General features: G+C 42.5%; 1 protein-coding gene across 1 annotated transcript in view; it reads right to left on the reverse strand.

The window, feature by feature from the left end:
• LOC139386570 (NT-3 growth factor receptor-like) overlaps positions 1–24,811 on the reverse strand; it is a 287,619-nt gene that overhangs the window by 129,698 nt on the left and 133,110 nt on the right. The window contains exons 5-6 of the mRNA XM_071132265.1: positions 1,594–1,748; positions 1,072–1,214 (exon numbers count right to left, since the gene is read on the reverse strand). Coding sequence (XP_070988366.1) covers positions 1,072–1,214; positions 1,594–1,748 — 298 coding nt within the window. The remainder of the gene's footprint in view (positions 1–1,071; positions 1,215–1,593; positions 1,749–24,811) is intronic.

Consider the following 24,811-nt stretch of genomic DNA (forward strand, 5'->3'; position numbering starts at 1 on the left):
CACATAATCGTCTAGAATGTCATTGTATGCTATAGCATTAAGATTTTCATTCACTGGGAGCCAGAACCATGAAAAACAGCTCAAGACCATTATTCCTCCACCAAACTTTACATTTGGCACTATGCATTGGGTCAGGTAACATTGTCTTTTTTTATTTTTTTAAATTTATTTTACCTTTATTTAACTAGGCAAGTCAGTTAAGAACAAATTCTTATTTTCAATGACGGCCTAGGAACAGTGGGTTAACTGCCTGTTCAGGGGAACAGAACGACAGATTTGTACCTTGTGAGCTCGGGGATTTGAACTTGCATCCTTCCAGTTACTCGTCCAACGCTCTAACCACTAGGCTACCCTGCCGTCCTGGTATCCGCCAAAAAACTAATTTGTCTGTCGGACTGCCAAATGGTGAAGTGTGATTCATCACTACAGATAACGCGTTTCCACTGCTCCAGAGTCCTTTGGCGGCGTGCTTCACACCACTCCAGCCAATGCTTGGCATTGCAGGTGATCTTAGGCTTTTGTGCGTCTGCTCGGCCATGAAAATCCATTTCATAAAGCTCACGCCGAAAAGTTATTGTGCTGACGTTGCTTACAGAGGCAGTTTGGAACTCGGTAGTGAGTGTTGCAACCGAGGGCAGGAAATGGTTACGCGCTACGCGCTTCAAAATTCAGTGGTCCCATTCTGTGAGCTTGTGTGGCCTACCACTTCGCGGCTGAGCCGTTGTCGCTCTTAAACGTTTCCACTTCACAATAACAGCGCTTACAGTTGACAGCAGCTCTAGCAGGGCGGAAATTTGACGAACTGACTTGTTGGAAAGGTGGCCTCCTATGACGGTGCCACGTTGAAAGTCACTGAGCTCTTTAGTAAAGGCCAGTAAGTAAGTAAGGCCATTATACTGCCAATGGAGACTGCATTGCTGTGTGCTCGATGGGTGCTCAATGGGTGTGGCTGAAATAGCCAAATCCACTGATAAGGGGTGTCCACATACTTTAGTATACATAGTGTACAACCCAGTGATCAATAGAATCACAGAGTGCATTGTGTGTCCCCTGGTTTGTCCCCTAGCCCACCTGGTGAGTGTTGATGGAGTGGAGGTCAATGACGGTCCAGTCCACCTCAGGTAGGGGGGATCCAGATCCATTACAGGTGATGGTGACTCTGTCCCCCTCAACAACCGTGAGGTTAAAGTGCGTCACACTGATGTCCGGCAGGTCTGAGAGACAGAGAGAGAAAGGTGGAGAGAGGGAGGGAAAGAGAGAGAGAGAGAGAGAGAGAGAGACAGAGAGGGAATACAATAGAACCTAGACACAGCACACTTGAAATTCTCACTGAGACACTTTGAGCTATTGTGAATTCTATTTGGGAAAGGGAAAGGAAGGAACAAGCAGAGTTTCAGAACAGTGAGTTGTCATGTCTCTTTTTGGCCAGGCTGTCATGAGATGAGTTATGACAGGCGTTTAGGTCATTCTTAAGAATTCGATGTGAATAGTCTAGGCTCTATGACAGCCATTCCAAGTAAAGTGCTCCCTATTATTCTACCATGGGATGATTGAGGAGTGTGAAGCAGGGAACGTGGCGCCAGTGGTTCGTACCACAGAGTGAGATATTCATAGCCTGCAGAGGGATCTTGGAGGCTCCGTTGTTGCAGAAGAGTTGCTGGGTGTTCAGGCCAGCCTCCCCTCGCTGCTGCCACAGCTGGATCCAGCGGATATCACAGCCACACTCAAACACCACTTCTTCCAGCCTCCTGTGGAGAGGGAGGGAGGGGGAGAGAGAGGGAGGGAGGGAGGGAGGGGGAGAGGGAGGGAGGGAGGGAGGGAGGGAGGGAGGGAGGGAGGGAGGGAGGGAGCGAGAGAGAGAGAGAGAGAGAGAGAGAGAGGGGGACAGAGAGAGAGAGAGAGAGAGAGAGAGAGAGAGAGAGAGAGAGAGAGAGAGAGAGAGAGAGAATAAAAAATAAATGTTGAGAAACAACACTATGCATCTGTGGTCATTTACCGTCAAGACAGGCAGAAGTAGTGAAGAACAGTCTTATCCTCCAGACCAGCCCATAACAGTCATCACACCGTGCCTGGGAAGGAACTGGAGACCCTCCATCTCATCTCCAGGCCAGGATGTCTTGCTCCCAGACAGACTAAATTACTTTTTTGCTTGCTTTGAGTACAATACAGTGCCACTGACACGGCCCGCTACCAAAACCTGCGGGCTCTCCTTCACTGCAGCCGACGTGAGTAAAACATTTAAACGTGTTAACCGTCGCAAGGCTGCAGGCCCAGACGGCATCCCCAGCAGTGTCCTCAGAGCATGCGCAGACCAGCTGGCTGGTGTGTTTGCGGACATATTCAATCAATCCTTATCCCAGTCTGCTGTTCCCACATGCTTCAAGAGGGCCACCATTGTTCCTGTTCCCAAGAGAGCTAAGGTAACTGAGCTAAACGACTACCGCCCGTAGCACTCACTTCCATCATCATGAAGTGCTTTGAGAGACTAGTCAAGGAGCATATCACCTCCACCCTACCTGACACCCTAGACCCACTCCAATTTGCTTACCGCCCCAATAGGTCCACAGACGACGCAATCGCAACCACACTGCACACTGCCCTAACCCATCTGGACAAGAGGAATACCTATGTGAGAATGCTGTTCATCGACTACAGCTCAGCATTTAACACCATAGTACCCTCCAAACTCGTCATCAAGCTCAAGACCCTGGGTCTTGATCCCGCCCTGTGCAACTGGATACTGGACTTCCTGACGGGCCACACCCAGGTGGTGAGGGTAGGTAACAACATCTCCACCCCGCTGATCCTCAACACTGGGGCCCCACATGGGTGCGTTCTGAGCCCTCTCCTGTACTCCCTGTTCACCCACGACTGTGTGGCCATGCACGCCTCCAACTCAATCATCAAGTTTGCGGACAACACTACAGTGGTAGGCTTGATTACCAACAACGATGAGACGGCCTACAGGGAGGAGGTGAGGGCCCCCGGAGTGTGGTGTCAGGAAAATAACCTCACACTCAACGTCAACAAAACTAAGGAGATGATTGTGGACTTCAGGAAACAGCAGAGGGAGCACCACCCTATCCAAATCGACGGGACAGTAGTGGAGAGGGTAAGTTCCTCGGCATACACATCACGGACAAACTGAATTGGTCCACCCACACAGACAGCGTTGTGAAGGAGGCTGAAGAAATTTGCCTTGCCACCAAAAGCACTCACAAACTTCTACAGATGCACAATCAAGAGCATCCTGTTGGGCTGTATCACCGCCTGGTACGGCAACTGCTCCGCCCACAACCGTAAGGCTCTCCAGAGGGTAGTGAGGTTTGCACAACGCATCACCGGGGCAAACTACCTACCCTCCAGGACACCTACACCACCCGATGTCACAGGAAGGCCATAAAGATCATCAAGGACAACAACCACCCGAGCCACTGCCTGTTCACCCCGCTATCATCCAGAAGGTGAGGTCAGTACAGGTGCATCAAAGCAGGGACTGAGAGACTGAAAAACAGCTTCTATCTCAAGGCCATCAGACTGTTAAACAGCCACCACTAACATTGAGTGGCTGCTGCCAACATACTGACTCAACTCCAGCCACTTTAATAATGGAAATTGATGGAAATTGATGTAAAAATGTATCACTAGCCACTTTAAACAATGCCACTTAATATAATGTTTACATACCCTACATTTCTCATCTGATATGTATATGTATATACTGTACTCTATATCATCTACTGCATCTTGCCACCTTTATGTAATACGTGTATCACTAGCCACTTTAAACTATGCCACTTTCTGTTTATATACCCTACATTACTCATCTCATATGTATATACTGTACTCTATACCATCTACTGCATCTTGCCTCTGCCGTTCTGTACCATCACTCATTCATATATCTTTATGTACATATTCTTATCCCTTTACACATGTTTGTATAAGGTAGTAGTTTTGGAATTGTTAGGTTAGATTACTCTTTGGTTATTACTGCATTGTCGGAACTAGAAGCACAAGCATTTCGTTACACTCCCATTAACCTCTGCTAACCATGTGTACGTGACAAATCATTTGATTTGATTTGACTAACCGTAGGCTGGGGCTGGAAGCGGGTGGATATGATTTGGACTTAGCCCTTCCCTCAACAAACACAGGCCCTGCACCATCCCTGGCTAAATCAATATTGTCACATTAACGTGAACGACACGGATGACAAATTTGAAAATGATAGCAGGGAAGAGCTAAAGGTCTTCTTTGTAGAACCACCCAGAGCAAATACACTTTTAAATTCATGTGCTTTGGTGGGTGACCGTGAATTTCAATATTGAAAATAGAATATCACAGTGCTTGAGCATGAGCACATACTGTACAGTAAGACTCACATTATTTTAACAAAGGATTAATGAGGGTTGGAGAACAGGAGGGGTGTGATGTTCATACCCTGTGATGCTCAAAACATTAATAATGATTTGAATTATTAATCATAATTATCCCCTTAAACAACACGCCTAACACACTCCCACCCACGACCCCCTCACACCCCGGCTTTCCAGATCCTCACACCCAGGCAGCTCCTGTGATGAGGTGTGGGGTTCTGATGAGACAGACTGGGTATCACTGTTAGCTCTACTGCTTCAAACAAGCCTTTATACGACATCATGTCGGTTCCTCTATTTTATCCCTTAAGATACATTTGTCCAGACATTTCTTATTCATTAAGATAAGGAGAATGGGTCAAATGAATAGTCCTCACAATGCTCATATCTGAATAAAATATTGAACGTGCCCATTGTATTCTTTCTGTCTTTCATCCACATGGGAAAACGACTTTCCGCTTTTGACATCTTTCCTGACATTATTATCACATTTGTTACATTTGTCCATGGACCAGAGAAGACTATGAAGTGGCAGTTAGCATGTCTAATCCCTTTAGTTCCACATGATGTGCACCCTGCTTCCTGCTGCCTGCTGCCCGCTTTTTGCTGCCCGCTTCCTGCTGCCTGCTTCCTCCTGCCTGGGTCTCTGAGGGCCTAGTGGGTAGTACAGCGCAGCACACTAGATCCAACATATGGAAAGAGAGATAAAACACCTGGACCTGGAGGACATTTCATTAACATGATCTTAGCTAGCTGTGTGCTTGTATACTTATTGATTCACCAGTTGACAAAAGAGAGATAACCTTTCTGATTTACAAGATGGGGTCAGAGATCGTGAAAAGCGGAGTGTGCATGCCAAATGGACATCGCAGCCATCGCTATACACTACGTAACACGCAGGTCTGGATGGGGGGGGAGTCACTCACAGAGACTTTTTCTGTTTCTTTAAATGATGAGGTATTTGCCTGCAGTACATGGACTAACTTGGCTTTGTGCAGTATTGTGTGTTCTGTTCTGTCCAAGGACAGAGTACCCTGGGTTCATTTTTCCACGTGTGCATTAAGTCGCTTTGAAGAATGGTGATCAAAGGCTTCCTACAGTACTTACAACATGAATAAAACACCTTTATGAAGTGTGTGTGTGTGTGTGTGTGTGTGTGTGTGTGTGTGTGTGTGTGTGTGTGTGTGTGGGGGGGCAGCACAGGAGGTTGGTGGCACCTTAATTGGGGAGGACAGGCTCATGGTAATGGCTGGAGTGGAATAAGTGGAATGGTATCAAACACATTGTTTCTATGTGTTTGAAGCCATTCCACTTGCTCTGTTCCAGACATTATTATGAGCCTCCTCTGGTTGGCAGATGGCCTTTTTTATTACTCAGTACCATCACAACATACCTTTGAAAAGATGTACTTAATTAACAACATAGAGACAATAAACCGAGGATAGCATGATATAAAGATAACCCAAGGGGGGTTTGGCCACAGCACTGACTGATTATGGCCTGTGAGAATATCCATTTGCATATCTTCTACTAACCTGAATAAAACATCAAATTAACCTTTGGAAAGGTCAAGGTGGCATGCAGCTAGGAACACACATGTGAGTCCAGTAGCCTATATGCTGAGCTGAGAATGGCAAGTCACATATAACTTAATCATGGTTATGTATTATACATTAGTATCTGCTTTAAAATGGCTAACTTAGCATGCGACAGGTACGGAGGGACATTGGATACAATATGTGACAGAGAAATGCATACATAAATCATTTTTTACCTCTTTTGTACAGTATTGTACATGGAATTATGCGTAGGGAGGTGTGGCCTGAATACAAATAGCTCCCATTTTCTAGGTGGACTGGGAATTGATCAGCCTGCCACATACACTTACCAGGATAAATGAGACACAAGGGTTTTTCATCAGTTAAAGGTAAAGTTGGTGATGCCCAATTTAACAAGGTCCCTATAGTATGTGAGTGTTCAGTAAGTGGCAATAGCTATGCCAGATATAAAAGATTGCCCATTAAATACACTGTACGGTATTCTCTAGGCAAGCTGGCTAAATGTTAATGTTATCTGTATACATTTGATAACGAGTTAGGCCATATTTGGTGAAATCCCAGTACAGGATTTATACAGTCTCCCTGGCTAGATTTTCATCAAACACCAACAGAGAAAGACCATGGAGGAGCTGAACACTGCAACAAAGGAATATTGCAAAGTCAAATGACGATGACATCAAATATTTCCTGACCTGCGATCACTTAGCTTTCTAATCTATATATGCAGTTGGAGAAATCAATATCAGTTCACAGATGTGGACCATATTGGAGAAATCAATCTCAGTTTACAAATGTGGACCATATTGGAGAAATCAATCTCAGTTTACAGATGTGGACCATATTGGAGAAATCAATCTCAGTTTACAGATGTGGACCATATTGGAGAAATAAATCTCAGTTTACAAATGTGGACCATATTGGAGAAATCAATCTCAGTTTACAGATGTGGACCATATTGGAGAAATCAATCTCAGTTTACAGATGTGGACCATATTGGAGAATTCAATCTCAGTTTACAGATGTGGACCATATTGGAGAAATCGATCTCAGTTTACAGATGTGGACCATATTGGAGAATTCAATCTCAGTTTACAGATGTGGACCATATTGGAGAAATCAATCTCAGTTTACAGATGTGGACCATATTGGAGTAATCAATCTCAGTTTACAGATGTGGACCATATTGGAGAAATCCAATAACATTTCTCTAACATATCCAATTATGTTTTGCTTTTTTTGGGGGGGCTGGGGGTAATTATTTGAAAGGCTGAGATTATTCTATCCACATGCATACAACTAAATTGAATTTAGGTGATCTCCCCACACGGTGCAGTGAATATATCAATGATCTGGCATAGCCAAGGGGGAGGATTAAGCCCAAATGAAGAGCAGTGGCTAATTAAAGGCAGTGAATATGAATTGAGTAGGGGCCAGGGATGTAAACCCCTACCGTCCTCCTCCTAGATTACAGAACCATGAGGTAGACAGCAGGCTTCTCTCTGCTTGGTCTCATTACCTTTCCGGTGACATCTCAAACATTCTTGGAGCCAGGGATTGAATTGGCTTCCCTGCACTGTTAATCTGATCCCCATATGAGAGGCCATTGCTTAATAATATGGTAATTACAGATTTAAGACCACCTGTCCCCATAATCTATTTATTAATCAAACTGAGTTTCACGTAGAATTCATGCTCAGCCCATCAGATAAGCAACTGGGACATTTACAGTTATCTTCTTCACTTTTGAGAAGTTATGCAGTTTAACAAAAAAAATCCCAGAATAAAGACTTCTTCAGAAAATACTATACATGAATGATGTACAAAAATGTAACTATCTATGACAATGAACAAAGGCAGAACAGCTCTGACATCTCCCTGTGCGTCAAGCTCAAATTGCACATCATTATTTTCAAATGTGGACAAAATTGCCAACTCCAAAGCATGGTAAAATACTTATCTCTTTCGATCCATATGGATGATGTGGCAATAGGCCAAACAAAGAACAAGATGTCTGAAGACACGCTATGTTCTGGTTATACATCCTTATATGAATTGTTTTGTTGATTCTGATACAGTGACAACATGCTGTCAATCTGTCACTTGCTCTGAAAGCAAACTGGGGGTGGAAAGAGTTGTCAATGATCCCCATTCTAAATGACATGCGTGGATGCCGGTCTGCAGTACTGCTGGGGGAAAGTGATGCTCAGTCAGGAGAGCTGTTTCAACAACCACAACCAGTCACAGAAGTGGTAGAAGGAGAAAGGAAGGAAGGAAGGAAGGAAGGAAGGAAGGAAGGAAGGAAGGAAGGAAGGAAGGAAGGAAGGAAGGAAGGAAGGAAGGAAGGAAGGAAGGAAGGGGGGTGAAGGTGTGGGAGACGAGGTGAGATATACGTCTCAATGTGTGGGTGAGTAAAACAGTGTTGTGGCCTGGGCTGATGCCCTGGTATATGTACAGTGCCTTGCGAAAGTATTCGGCCCCCTTGAACTTTGCGACCTTTTGCCACATTTCAGGCTTCAAACATAAAGATATAAAACTGTATTTTTTTGTGAAGAATCAACAACAAGTGGGACACAATCATGAAGTGGAACGACATTTATTGGATATTTCAAACTTTTTTAACAAATCAAAAACTGAAAAATTGGGCGTGCAAAATTATTCAGCCCCTTTACTTTCAGTGCAGCAAACTCTCTCCAGAAGTTCAGTGAGGATCTCTGAATGATCCAATGTTGACCTAAATGACTAATGATGATAAATACAATCCGCCTGTGTGTAATCAAGTCTCCGTATAAATGCACCTGCACTGTGATAGTCTCAGAGGTCCGTTAAAAGCGCAGAGAGCATCATGAAGAACAAGGAACACACCAGGCAGGTCCGAGATACTGTTGTGAAGAAGTTTAAAGCCGGATTTGGATACAAAAAGATTTCCCAAGCTTTAAACATCCCAAGGAGCACTGTGCAAGCGATAATATTGAAATGGAAGGAGTATCAGACCACTGCAAATCTACCAAGACCTGGCCGTCCCTCTAAACTTTCAGCTCATACAAGGAGAAGACTGATCAGAGATGCAGCCAAGAGGCCCATGATCACTCTGGATGAACTGCAGAGATCTACAGCTGAGGTGGGAGACTCTGTCCATAGGACAACAATTAGTCGTATATTGCACAAATCTGGCCTTTATGGAAGAGTGGCAAGAAGAAAGCCATTTCTTAAAGATATCCATAAAAAGTGTTGTTTAAAGTTTGCCACAAGCCACCTGGGAGACACACCAAACATGTGGAAGAAGGTGCTCTGGTCAGATGAAACCAAAATTGAACTTTTTGACAACAATGCAAAACGTTATGTTTGGCGTATAAGCAACACAGCTGAACACACCATCCCCACTGTCAAACATGGTGGTGGCAGCATCATGGTTTGGGCCTGCTTTTCTTCAGCAGGGACAGGGAAGATGGTTAAAGTTGATGGGAAGATGGATGGAGCCAAATACAGGACCATTCTGGAAGAAGTCTGTAAGTCTGCAAAAGACCTGAGACTGGGACGGAGATTTGTCTTCCAACAAGACAATGATCCAAAACATAAAGCAAAATCTACAATGGAATGGTTCAAAAATAAACATATCCAGGTGTTAGAATGGCCAAGTCAAAGTCCAGACCTGAATCCAATCGAGAATCTGTGGAAAGAACTGAAAACTGCTGTTCACAAATGCTCTCCATCCAACCTTACTGAGCTCGAGCTGTTTTGCAAGGAGGAATGGGAAAAAAATTCAGTCTCTCGATGTGCAAAACTGATAGAGACATACCCCAAGCGACTTACAGCTGTAATCGCAGCAAAAGGTGGCGCTACAAAGTAATAACTTAAGGGGGCTGAATAATTTTGCACGCCCAATTTTTCAGTTTTTGATTTGTTAAAAAAGTTTTAAATATCCAATAAATGTCGTTCCACTTCATGATTGTGTCCCACTTGTTGTTGATTCTTCACAAAAAAATACAGTTTTATATCTTTATGTTTGAAGCCTGAAATGTGGCAAAAGGTCGCAAAGTTCAAGGGGGCCGAATACTTTTGCAAGGCACTGTATCAAATGGCCAAGCAGGCAGACACTGGTAGGCAGCACTGGTTATATTGAGCTCCTTGACCAAGCCTTGGTGTCAATGTCTCCACTGTGACAGAGAGCTGTAAGGGTGTTCTGAATGCCTAACACAGAGCAAACACACAGCCAGCCACGCCGTGTTGTCGGTCCACACTTGGTTACTCCCAAGCTTACTGCAAGCTCGGTTTTCCATCTAAAATCCAGATTTCATAGAGATGGATATTCCCTCCAGTCAATTCCTGGCTAACAACTACTGTATAGAAAATGCATGAGTCGCATCTTCAATGACCAAGAGATGCATTTATCACTGAAACAAATGCTAACGTACGATGACAAAATCATAACAAATTAGTAAAGAATCAGAAGGGATGGCAGGGAGCACCAATCAATAAAAGCGACATCATTATGAGTGCATGAACATTTCTACATACAGTACATTAACCTTGTTCCCTCCAGTCCTCTTTGCTGAGCAGCTTATTATCTCTATCCGCTGAGCGACCACCTCAGGCTAACAATCAATATTACAGCAGGATTGGTATTATTCAGTGAATGCAGGTCTACATCTCCAGCTATGTGCGGAGCGGCATATGTTTGCCTCTGCATTCGCTTTGATCTTGGTAGTATGAATAATATCAGCCTCATGTCACAGTTGTGTCCAAACAATACCCTGTTATTTCTTATTTTACTTAAAACTTTTCTTCTGACGAAGCTACAGTGTAGGCTTTAGAGAGTTGTTAGTTACATTTTAGTCCTGGCTTGGTGTTTGGTGTTGGGGTTTGTCTGGGTTAATTGTAGTAACCCCAAAGAGAAAGCATGGGTCATGTGTAATCATGCCAGCAGATGGACATGCCAGCTCTGAGCTTTGGGGCATGCACATGGGTGAATGACTGGCACCTAACACATTAACACAAAACACCCTGCTCTTCTTATTCCATCTCAGCTGAAAATGTGTTCCTTTCATGTTGTTAGAGCCAGAGACGCAAGAATGTGTTTTCATCAAGAATATATATATATAGTTCAGAAATGCACAATTTGAAGTTATTGCACTAGAGATAATGACAAAAGTATTTTGTAATACTCTGTGAGTTGTCTGCCTTTTACAGATTAAGGATGAGTAACCTGCGTGCAGCCATTTCCATGACTGATCAAACTAATCAGGACAGTCCTATGAAAGGAATTGCAGGATTTAGCTATCACAGTTTAGGCTGTTATAAAGTAACACCTCATCACAGAGACACCATTGACTCCAGTGATGAATACATGGCAATTCAGACATGAAGCGATGCACACCTAATTATTTCAGGATTTTAATTAAGAGGCCAATCATTAGAGATTCTACTCCCACGACTAATCAGAGTGGACATTTTGCCTTTGTTGTCCCATCCAGGCATCCAGTCAGCAGCTGCACATTAAAATGGACATTAAATAAATGGGGATTGTGCTATTGCCCTTTCCATTCTTAATGCTGTTTCCCTTTTTCTAACCCTGTGTTGTACCCAGTTTTAGCCAGAATGAAGTGAAGTCCCAACAGAAAGGAGTGGAGCAGAGTTTCTCTCTAATTGGCTGTGCCAACATTTGGATGTATAGGCAGAGTTTGGCTAATGGACACCACCTGCACAGTAGTCAATGTAGGGCAAAGTATGCCAGCATGTTCCAAGAATACTTTCCCTTAATTTGGTGAGAAATGTATGTTCTTTAAAGAGACACTAAGTCATGAAGGCACGAAAACTGACATGATTGTGTTGTTTTGTGTCTTGCCTGATCTGACGGGTTCTTCATAATACCATTGGAAAGGAAACAGCGGTCAGAAAGCATTCTGCGGTGAGCGAGTGTTGTGCCTTTTCCTTTCCAATGATGTTAGGTTGCACCACGACTCACGTTGGTTGAGCACCATCTACTTCTTTCCATTCTTAATGATACCAATAATGTGTCTGTTTAGAAAATAGATGAACTCTTGACACTGACTAACACAGACATGTCCTGGCTGTTCATAAAGGTCTTTCTATAGAGCCCATGCAGGATTAAAGAAAGGTCATCAGTAGAAAGGGGATCGATGACCCTCCCAGCCCCTGGCAAAGCAGCTTTGTGGCCACATAGAAAATGTTTGTTGACACTGGTGAATGTGCCTTTGTGCTTGTGCTGTAAATAATCTTTTATCGTATCATCATCCTTGGAGCAGCTACAACAGATTTGCCATTTAGCAATCCCCCTGCTCTGATACCATTTACAGGCCTTGTAAGTGGTTGGGCTGTGTGAGCAGTGTCTTTAGCCCGGCTCCCTTGGCTAAAAGACACAGACTAAAAGAATGTAATATTATATTTTCTTGAAGCGCTATAAAGCCCCAGAAAAGAGTGCCAGGCCACTGTGAGCCATCCATCTCATCAGGCCTTTCTTCAACCCCCAGCAGCAAGACAGATAGACACTCAATGGAAAGCCATCAGAAGAAGAGATATAAAACTGATCTTGTCTTTTATGAATGCAATATATAAGACCGAGTTAGAGTGTTGCCATCAAACATCCACATAGAGAGAATCTCCTATGGGAAACTATTTATTGCACAGTACAAGGCCATAACTAGCAAATGTATGATTCAAATAAAACATTTCTCATGCAAGAATCTATCAAATAGGCATTATGTGAGATATAAATATAATACTGACGGGTAAAATATTTGTTATTGCAGGTTATAGAGGTTATGCAAAAGCATCTAAAGAATAAGCAATTTGGAAATACTGTAAATAAAACACTACTTCCACAATAGGATAAAACATACAGTGTTTAAGTATATATACAGTACCAGTCAAACGTTTGGACACACCTACTCATTCAAGGGTTTTTCTTTATTTTTACTATTTTCTACATTGTAGAATAACAGTGAAGACATCAAAACTATGAAATAACACATGGAATCATGTAGTAACCAAAAAAGTGTTAAACAAATCAAAATATATTTTAGATTTGAATCTCTTCAAATTAGCCACCCTTTGCCTTGATGAAAACTTTGCACACTCTTGGCATTCTCTCAACTAACTTCATGAGGAATGCTTTTCAAACAGTCATGAAGGAGTTCCCACATATGCTGAGCGCCTGTTGGCTGCTTTTCCTTCACTTTGCGGTCTAACTCATCCCAATCCAATTCCATTGGGTTGAGGTCGGGTGATTGTGGAGGCCAGGTCATCTGAAGCAGCACTCCATCACTCTCATTGGTCAAATAGCCCTTACACAGCCTGGATGTGTGTTTTGGGTCATTGTCCTGTTGAAAAATAAATTATAGTCCCACTAAGTGCAAACCAGATGGGATGGCATATCGCTGCAGAATGCTCTGGTAACCATGCTAGTTAAGCGTGCCTTGAATTCGAAATAAATAAGCAAAGCACCCCACACCATCACACCTCCATGCTTTATGGTGGGAACCACACATGTGGAGATCATCCGTTCACCTACTCTGCGTCTCACCAAGACACGGCAGTTAGAACCAAAAATCTCAAATTTGAACTCATCAGACCAAATGACATATTTCCACTGGTCAAATGTCCATTCCTCATGTTTTTTTGCCCAAGCAAGTATCTTCTTCTTATTGGCGTCCTTTTGTAGTGGTTTATTTGGAGCAATTCGACCATTAAGGATTGATTCACTTGCCTAGTTAAATAAAGGTTCAATAAATCAAATAAAAAAGTACAATTTACGCAGTCTCCTCTGAACAGTCGATGTTGAGATGTGTCTGTTACTTGAACGCTGAAGCATTTATTTGGGCTGCAATCTGAGGTGCAGTTAACTCTAATGAACATATCCTCTGCAGCAGGGGTAACTATGGGTCTCCCTTTCCTGTGGCGGTCCTCATGAGAGCCAGTTTCATCATAGCGCTTGATGTTTGTTGTGACTGCACTTGAAGAAACTTTAAATGTTCTTGACATTTTCTGGATTGACTGACCTTCATGTCTTAAAGTAATGTGGACTGTCATTTATCTTTGCTTATTTCAGCTGTTCTTGCCATAATATGGACTTGGTCTTCTGTATACCACCCCTGCTGTACCTTGTCACAACACAACTGATTGGCTCAAACATATTAAGAAGGAAAGAAGTTGCAAAAATTACCTTTCAACAATACACACCTGTTAATTGAAATGCATTCCAGGTGACTACCTCATGAAGCTGGTTGACAGAATGCCAAGAGTGTGCAAAGCTGTCATCAAAGCAAAGGGTGGCTACTTTTAACAATCTCAAATCTAAAATATATTTAGATTTGTTTAACAGTTTTTTTACTTACTACATGATTCCATATGTGTTATTTCATAGCTTTGATGTCTTCACTATTATTGTACAATGTAGAAAATAGTAAAAATAAAGAAAAATCCTTGAATGAGTAGGTGTGTCCAAATGTTTGACTGGTACTGTATATTTAAGAAGTGTATCTGAAGGTTTGATGGTGAAAAAAGGCTGGGGAAAGGATTGCAGTGTTTTTGGCTTATTACAGTTTTTTTCGATTGCTAAACGACAGTGGGCACAACTGGAGTCCAATGTGCAAAACTCTAACTACAGTCTGCACTACCAACAGTCACCTGAGCTAAACAGTTCACATCACCTGCAAAACTCATTCCAAGCAACACAACTCTTAACACATGGCTCAAAACACGCTCAGTGCAGCCAAACACTATGCACAACCCTCACTGAGATAACACACACTGTCACTCAGAACACACTGAGAGTAAAAACACTAGCATCAAACACCAATACAGAAAATACAAACTTTTCATCTTTACAGTTTGAACAATTTCAGTGACTTCATACAAAGTAATATTTTCTTCAAAGAAAAGAGTGACATTCTTTCACATGATTTATTAAAATTTTTAGAACATAACAATTCTTTAAGGTAAATGAAAATTAGCAGTTTGCTTCAATAGTCTGTAGTAATTTACGGAATTACAGTAATGAGAAAAAAAAGGTAGAAACTAAAAGTACATACTGTAATTCGAACAAATAATTGAGGGGCTAATCCTGCCTCTCTCTAGCATCAGGCCACAGGTTTTCTTCAACATCACATCTAATGTTTTCTCTTGCCATGCACCTGGGGAAGAACCTTCTGGAGTGCCTTATCCATCCCTGGCAGTCCTCTGGACTCGTGTCCTCACATCTGGCACGCATGGCTTCCAAAAGAGACATTTGGTCATGTGGGTGGTGACCAAACACTTTCCACCTCCAGGCAGAGAAAAACTCCTCTATTGGGTTGAGGAAGGGTGAATATGCAGGCAGGTACAAAACCATAAATCTGTGATGTGCTGCAAACCAATCTGTGACAGCTGCAGAGTGGTGAAAAGCAACGTTATCGCAAACTATGACAAAAACTTGGGGGTTTCTTACTGGCTCCCCCTGTTCTGCTGGCACTAGCTGAGCATAGAGCTGTTATAGGAAAGCTATAAGCCTTTCTGTGTTGTATGGGCCAATGAGTGGTGTGTTGAGAAGCAAACCATCATTGGCCATTGCAGCACACATGGTGATATTTCCCCCCCTTTGGCCTGGAACCTCCACAGTGGCCCTTTGACCTATAACATTCCTTCCTCGGCGCCGTGTTTTGGCAAGGTTAAATCCAGCTTCATCGATAAATACAAATGAATGTGGTCTTTCCAGTGCTTCCACCTCCATTACTCTCTGAAAAACAGTAAGTGCACAGTTTTACTGTAGAAATGCTAGTGTTTTTTTTTACTGTAAATATTTTGTATAGCTGTGTACGTAACCTCAGACGTCTTACCTGGACATATTGGTATCTTTGCTCTTTTACCCGTTCACTGTTTCTCTCGAACGGTACAGTGTATAACTGTTTCATTGTAACTTGGTGTTTCTTTAGGACTCGAGCAATAGTTGTTGTGCTGAAAGAATTAACATTTTCAAATATATCATTATCAGCCAGCACTCTATCTTGAATCTCCCGCAGTTTTATTGCATTGTTGACAACAACCATGTCAACAATAGCATTTTCCTGCGCATCTGAAAATATTTTTCCTCTTCCCCCTGTTGGGGGCAGCCTTTGGGTCCTGTTGTAAAAATATATTTTACAGTCAAACTTACTGTAATATATATCTGTGTAAATATTATATAATTGCAATACAAAATAGATTCTTGTAATGTTTTCATTTACTGTAAGGATGTAACTCTCACCTGTTTGCATGATGGAAAATTCGCATTACAGATGCCAATGTGGAACTTTGCAGATTGGGTTGCACCCTCAACCCTGCCTCTCTCAATGAGAGACCATGGTTCACGGCATGGTCTATAAGTGTAGCCCTTATTTAATCTGAAATAACTTCTTTGTCTTCCTCCACGCATCCGCCCTCTCCCTGCCACCCTTCTTCCTCCACGAACCCATCTTCCTTGTTCCATTTCCAAAATGAGTCTTTCTGAGCTCTACCTATATATACTGTAATATGTGTGTGTGTTCACTAACAAGTCTAAAACAAGACACCTGCTTAGCCTTTCAGCTGAAATTGCAATCAGCAGTGTTTGAAAGGCACAAGGCTGAAATCTATTCCGTTTTGAATGTGTGGTTCACAGTTTTGACAGCAGTGTGTTAGCATTTGAACAAAGTGCTGTAAATCCACAGTGTTGTGCAGGTTGTGGTTAAAGTCATGGGATAAGTGTGTAGAGTTTTGAAAACTGTGTTCAAGCAATGAAAAACGAACTAGAGTTTGGTCCACATGAACTGCTGCTGTGCAGACTGTAGTCAGAGTTTTGCACATGTGACTCCAGTTGTGTCCACTGTCGTTTAGCAATCGAAAAAAACTGTAAAGTGTGACCAACTGGGGATGGTTTAGGTTGCCAATAAGGTCCATTAGAAATCTCTCTGCACTCCAAAAATCATGACTGAAATGAGCAAAGCTAATAGGGAATAACATTTTGGACTTTGGAGTTCTACTTTTCTTTTTTAACTTTGATCCAGCATTCAATATTCTGTAATTATTTACGTAGTTAAATAAAGGTAAAAAAAATAATAATAATAATAATAATAATGAAGCTTTCATCCAACCCACAAGGATCCAAGATAAAATGAGTTTGCAGAAATTTGATGTAAAATATTTTCCCTATCAATCACATGGCCAGCAATGAAGATGAACACCAAACCTGGTTGTGCCTTAGAAATAATACATACAATATAATGCATAATACCATATTCAACATTATCTATAACTCTATAACTCTATAACTCTATAACCATTACTCTATAAGCCTACTGTTTTTTATTCATAAGATAAAGAAAGTCATCCCAAAATGTTTAGGACCTTATATCCTTCCCCTGACTCTAAATTGCTACTGCTACTCCTTATTACACCTGGTCTCAGGGACGGCTAACTCTGGAAATTCCTTTAGTCTCTAATGAGTTAGGTAAATCAGCTTTTAGATTTCTTGCACCTTATTTGTGGAATCTTCCAAATGTTATTACATTTGATGTTTTGCTGCCTTTTCTGTAATTTCTGTAATTCAAGGCTCGTCTTCGAAAGAGACCTTGGTCTCAGTTTGACTTCCTGATAAAATAAAGGTTAAATATGTACATAAATAAAACATTACCTGCAGTCTCCATATCGGTGTGCATGTGTGTGTGTGTGCCTGTTAATGTGTGTGTGTGTGTTTGTGTGTGTGTGTTTGTGTGTGTGTGTGTGTGTGTGTGTGTGTGTGTGTGTGTGCCTGTTAATGTGTGTGTGTGTGTGTGTGTGTGTGTGTGGTGTGTGTGTGTGTGTGTGTGTGTGTGTGTGTGTGTGTGTGTGTGTGTGTGTGTGTGTGCCTGTTAATGTGTGTGTGTGTGTGTGTGTGGTGTGTGTGTGTGTGTGTGTGCGTGTGTGTGTGTGTGTGTGTGCGTGTGTGTGTGTGTGTGTGTGTGTGTGTGTGTGTGTGTGTATGTGTGTGTGTGTCTCAGCTTAGGAAAGCAGCTCATTTGCTAGGCCCGGCTTGGTAAGGGGAGGACAGTGAGATTGGCAGGTCTCCTCTGGTCTCCTCTGCACCCAAGCCAGCACCAAGGCTCCTGATGAGGCTGCCTGCCTGTTTCCTCAGAACTGCCTTATCCGCACAGGTAATTTGCCCCTCTGTGATTACACTTACAGGACTGGGGAACAGGGATGCACACACACACACACACATGCGCAAGTATGCACGCACACACACACTTTCCCTTTTCACCCTAGTCATCCTGTGTTGAGCACCAAAAAAGGCTGACAGCAATTACCACAGAACACAAACAGCAGCACACATGGCTCCTGGTGGTTAAGATACACAAGGAGCTGCTGTTGCTGTTGTGCTTTCAGTATCACTCTTACTGTTGCTGTGTTTAGTCCAAGCTGTTAGAGAGGAAACCATGCACACAGAAGCAGTCAGTGAAACAACAAGGTTCAGCAGCACTAGACCGGAGGCTTCATGCTGTAACGCAATGGGTCCATACTTGCGAATATTAGAAAAAGTTTGTTTAACCTGGACCTCAGTCTCAAAATGCACATCAGCAAATTACAATTGTAGACATAGTTGCATGTGACAGAACGCTACATTGTAATTGTCCACTGGGCACAAACGTCAATTCAGCGTCTAATCCATGTTGGTTCAATGAAATTTCCTTAAAATTATGTGGAAACATCGTTAATTCAACCAGTGTGTGCTCCATCAGATAACCTAGCATACGTTAGCCCTATGCTAACCTCACCAGCTGACAGTGATTTCACAGATTTCCGCATCAGCATTTCAAAGATCTCTATATCCACCAACCAATGACATTTCTTAAAATAGGACAGCTTGACCCCCAGAGGAATATTTTAAACCATATTCATGGTTTACTTTTGTTCCTCTTGGTCTGCCTCAAGTGTAGAGTGGCAAAATGGCATGATCATGCGTATTTGTGTAAATGTCTATAAATATTTTTAATCATGCATCTTCGACTAGGCTACTAGCTAATAACGTTAGACACAATTCAAAAGGCAATTTTTAGCATAAGAATAAATCCCACGTCTTTTGCTCATCTGTTTCACACACATCCATTCAATTCTTGCAAGATGGCATTGCAGTAGGACATGTGTATTTGTCTTTGTTTTTTCCCATGTAAATAGCCGGCCTTTTTTATCTTTTTTATCTTAATCTCACTTTCTATCTACTAACTAAAAAAACTTCCCTGCAACCCGCCTCACCCAATGTGGTACAGATCTGCTATTTTTATTCCTTATAACTGGAACTTCCATCAGCAGCTAGCCAGCTAACTAGCTACTAGTCTCTGTTAGCCACGGCTTAGCTCGGACAACATCTGCCAGTCTGCACAGCGCGATATCAACCCAGAGCATATCAGACTGCTTCTCTCTACCATATCACCGGAATCCTGCCACTCTGGATCATTACACCGGATCATTACACCGGATCATCGCAGCTAGCTAGCTGCAAACGAGTGGCTACTGTTAGCTAACGCCTCTGTCCCGAAGCAAGCACAGGTTAGCCTTGAGCTAGCCTCGAGCTAGGCCCATATACCAGCTAATTCTAGGGTTACAATACCTCCTTTGCCAATTGGCCTGGACCTTTTATAGTCGACACGGAGCCCCTCCGATCGATCACGACTGGACTGATGTCGCCGAAGAACTATCTACTATCCCTGGCCCACTAGCTTTTCTGAACGCTGTGTACCCTGCTCGCCTAGCGTAGTAGTGACTACCGAACGGCACCCTGACTCACTTATTGCTGCTCTTTTAACCCTATGATCACTCGGCTACACAGCTGATTCCCCCTTGACTGTTTCAATAACACTGTACCTCATTTTGTTTACCTGTCAGCCCCAGCCTCAAACTGAGGTCCTGTATGTACCTAACTGACCTGCTCTGCCCATTCATTGCCATTTACCATTGTTGTCTTTGCACTCCTGATTAACACCTGTGATCGCTTTATGCCTCTCTCTAATGTCAATATGCATTGTCTACTGCAGCCTCGGCTAGTTCTTATTATTTTATTTCACTGTTGAACCCTCAGTCCCGCTCAAAATGCCTTAGATAGCTCTTTTGGCCCAACCCACACACATGCGGAGACCTCACCTGGCTTAACTGGTGCCTCCAGAGACAAAACCTCTCACATCGTCACTCAACGCCTAGGTTTACCTACACAGTACTCAGATGCTACCATACCCTTGGCTGTACATTATGCCTTAAATCCTTTCTACAACGCCCAGAAATCTGCTTCTTTTATTCTCTGTCCCCAACGCACTAGACGACCAGTTCTTATAGCCTTTAGCCGTACCCTTATCCTACTCCTCCTCTGCTCCTCTGGTGATGTAGAGGCCCTGTAGCACCAAGTTCCACTCCTATTCCCCAGGTGCTATCATTTGACTTCTGTAACCATAAAAGCCTTGGTTTCATGCATGTTAACATCAGAAGCCTCCTCCCTAAATGTATTTTATTCACTGCTTTAGCACACTCCGCCAACCCTGATGTCCTAGCTTAGGAAGGCCACCAAAAAATTAAGAAATTTCCATCCCCAACTACAACATTTTCTGCCAAGATAGAACTGCCAAAAGGGGTGGAAGTGCCATCTACTGCCATCTACCATTTCCTATATTGACATCATCCCGTCAGTAGAGGATGCCTGGTTGTTCTTTAAACCTGTTGAGTGTAGGGGGCAGTATTTTGATTTTTGGATGAAAAACGTACCCATATTTAACTGCCTATTTCTCAGGCCCAGAATCTAGAATATGCATATAATTGTCAGATTAGGATAGAAAACACTCTAAAGTTTCCAAAACTGTCAAAATATTGTCTGTGAGTATAACAGAACTGATATTGCAGGCGAAAACCGGAGGAAAATTCAACCAGGAAGTGGCCTCTATTTTGAAAGCTCCATGTTCCATTGAATGCCTTCCCTCCATTTAAAGGGATATCAACCAGATTCCTTTTCCTATGTCTTCCCCATGTTGTGAACAGTCTTCAGTCTTCAGGCTTTTATTTTGAAAAATGAGCGAGAAAGATCACATCGCGTCAGTGGGTGTCCCCAGAGTTTTGCTTGTGCAACAGTTTGGAGCAGCCATTGTGTCTCTCTCTCCCATTGACGAAGCTATAGTCCCAGTTGATATATTATCGATTATATATTGAAAAAACAACCTGAGGATTGATTATAAAAAACATTTTACATGTTTCTGTGAACATTACGGATACTATTTGGAATTTCCGTCTGCGATGTCGTGACCGCCCGAGCCTGTGGATTTCTGTACATAAAGCGCCAAACAAATGGAGGTATTTTGGATATAAAAATAATCTTTATGGAACAAAAGGAACATTTATTGTGTAACTGGGAGTCTCGTGAGGGCAAACATCCGAAGATCATCAAAGGTAAGCGATTTAATTTATTGCTTTTCTGACTTTCGTGACCAATCTACTTGAGAATTTCAAGAATTTCAATAAGCATTTTTCTACGGCTGGCCATGCTTTCCACCTGGCTACTCCTCCCCCTGGTCAACAGATCTGCACCCCCCACAGAAACTTGCCCAAGAATCCCCCATTTCTCTATCACCCAAATCCAGATAGGTGATGTTCTAAAAGAGCAGAAAAATCTGGACCCTTACAAATCAGCTGAGCTAGAAATCTGGACCTTCTCTTTCTAAAAGTATCCGCTGCAATTGTTGCAACCCCTATTACAAGCCTGTTCAACTACTCTTTTGTATCGTCTGAGATCCCTAAATATTGGAAAGCTGCCGCGGTCATCCCCCTCTTCAAAGGGGGAGACACTCTAGACCCAAACTGATACAGACCTATATCCATCCTGCCCTGCCTTTCTAAAGTCTTCAAAAGCCAAGTTAACAGATCACCGACCATTTCGAATCCCACCGTACCTTCTCCGCTATACAACCTGGCTTCCGAGCCGGTCATGTGTGCACCTCAGCCACGCTCAAGATCCTAAATGATATCATAACTGCCATCAAAAAAAAGACAATACTGTGCAGCCATCTTCATCGACCTGGCCAAGGCTTTCGACTCTGTCAGTCACCGCATTCTTATTGGCAGACTCATCAGCCTTGGTTTCTCAAATGACTTCTTCGCCTTGTTCACCAACTACTTCTCAGATAGAGTTCAGTGTGTCAAATTGGAGGGCCTGTTGTCCGGACCTCTGGCAGTCTCTATGGGTGTGCCACAGGGTTGAATTCTCCGGCTGACTCTTTTCTCTGTATACATCAATGATGTCGCTCTTGCTGCTGATGATTCTTTGATCCACCTCTACGCAAACTACACCATTCTGTATACTTCTGGCCCTTCTTTGGACACTGTGTTAACCTGTTGCGACTCTAGGGGCAGTATTTTCATTTTTGGGGAAAAACCGTTCCCGTTTTAAACGGGATATTTTGTCAGGACAAGATGCTAGAATATGCATATAATTGACAGCTTTGGATAGAAAACACTCTCACGTTTCCAAAACTGTAAAGATATTGTCTGTGAGTATAACAGAACTGATGTTGCAGACGAAAGCCTGAGAAAAATCCAATCCGGAAGTGCCCCATATTTTGAAAGCGCTGCGTGCCAATGGGTCCCCATTGAGCTGTGAATGTGCTATGAACCAGCTTATGCTTTCTACGTATTCCCCAAGGTGTCTACAGCATTGTGACGTAGTTTTACGCATTTATGTTGAAGAATACCCGTAGGGGACTACATTGCGTAAGTGGTTACATGATGCTCCCGGAGAAAATCTCGCGTAAAGTCCCGCCTTATCTCATCTCACTGGTCACCATGGCAGCATGCTATGGGTGGGTGCTGCCATGGTGACCAGTGAGATGAGATAAGGCGGGACTTTACCTAGCAAAGACTTATAGATGACCTGGAGCCAGTGGGTATGGCGACAAATATGAAGTGAGGGCCAGCCAACGAGAGCATACAGGTCGCAGTGATGGGTGGTATATGGGGCTTTGGTGACAAAACGGATGGCACTGTGATAGACTACATCAAATTTGCTGAGTAGAGTGTTGAAGGATGCTTTTTTATTTTAATTTTATTTTTTGCTCCTTTACACCCCAGTATCTCTACTTGCACATTAATCTTCTGCACATCTATCACCAGTGTTTAATTGCTAAATTGTAATTATTTCACTACTATGGCCTATTTATTGCCTTACTGTATATATATTTTTCTATTGTGTTATTGGCTGTACGTTTGTTTATCCCATGTGTAACTCTGTGTTGTTTGTGTCACACTGCTTTGCTTTATCTTGGCCAGGTCGCAGTTGTAAATGAGAACTTGTTCTCAACTGGCCAACTGGTTAAATAAAGGTGAAAAAAAGATGTTGGTCTTGTCAAATAGCTGTCATGTACCTCCATTACAATCACTACCAGGTGGCATACACCACTAAACTGGTTATCTGTGAATCTTCGGGGCACAGTAACAGTGGGTTCAAGGCCCTATTCACTACTGGACCTCAAAGCTCGATTTAAATAATGCAAATTTGTTGAAGTGGATGAAGGAGATCAGCTACAATGTAGCGTTCTATCACCCACAAGCAAATCTACGATTGTAATTGGTTGTGGCACATTTTGTGCAAGTATGGCACCAATGTGTCTGAGGTCTGTAACAACAACTATTTTACAATGGCAAAACAATTAGGCAATTTTTGCCTTCGAGAAGATTAAGCAACTGTATGCCTTCTGCAGCATTGATTACAACAAATTACTGCATCTTATGTGAATATCTCCCAGCACATGTATGTGCCAAATGTATCATGGGACCCATGCCCTATCCTGAAACCCCTTATTTCCATTTAAATAATAAAAGCAATCACTTGTTATCTTATAACCAGTGAATAGGGGTCTGACTGCTCAGTGCCTAAAAGCTTCAGTTGTAACACATCCACAAAAGCAGCAACCTCCATTTCAAACTGACAGGCATGACTCTGATGAACTCTGATCTGGAACGAAAAGCCATCACTCTGCCTGTCTAGTTTTAATCAACAGATGTGGAATCAGGAGAGAGCATGGCACTATGAGGACCAACAGACCAACACTCACCATTAAAGACAGACACAGGGTATGTCCAAAATGGCAACCTATACCCTATATAGTGCACACTACTTCTGACCAGGACCCTTAGGGTGCAATTTCAGACACAGGACCAGAAGCACATCTGCATACCACAGCCCTTCTGTGTTTGGTGTGTTTGTCATTGTGCTGACATTCCACAGGGGATGGGAGAGTAAATCATTTAAGAAAAAGGGAGATAAACTCTGTTTCTCTTATCAATTGAATTATGTTTTGTTAGTCTTTTGTTAGGCTCTACGCCACATAAAAAAAAATGAATCAATGTCTTTGTTCCCAATTGGTCGCACGGAAATGGCACTCATTTATAACCGGTTCATCTTCTTTTCATGAGATTCTTCTCTTTGTTCAAGGTGTGCTGTCGAGTGCTTATCACTGAGCCTTTGTTGAACAGTTTTAGTAATTACAGATGAAATACTTTAAGCAGACTCTGAAAGAGTCTGAAATATTTGTGCTTCATCCTTCTAAAAGTCCATACTCTTCAGACGACACATACAGCTAAAATGGCTATGAATAACAATGATAATGGTATCAAAAGGAATATCCATATCAATAAGTGCACATGAAAATTAACATCTCTAGAGTCTATAATTAATCTGTGTTTTAAAAACAGCCACTTGTTTGTATCTTCTTCACTTAACACTTTCCATACCCTTTTATCTTACACCTACTTTAGAACTCTTTTCATCAACTGCTGCTCTGCTCCCCATGCTATTCTTACTCTGGTATAACATTTCCAAGTATGTATTTTTTTAACTATTAGACAAGCAACCCTGAA

This window comes from Oncorhynchus clarkii, chromosome 1, assembly GCF_045791955.1.
Source record: "Oncorhynchus clarkii lewisi isolate Uvic-CL-2024 chromosome 1, UVic_Ocla_1.0, whole genome shotgun sequence".
Lineage (NCBI taxonomy): Eukaryota > Metazoa > Chordata > Actinopteri > Salmoniformes > Salmonidae > Oncorhynchus > Oncorhynchus clarkii.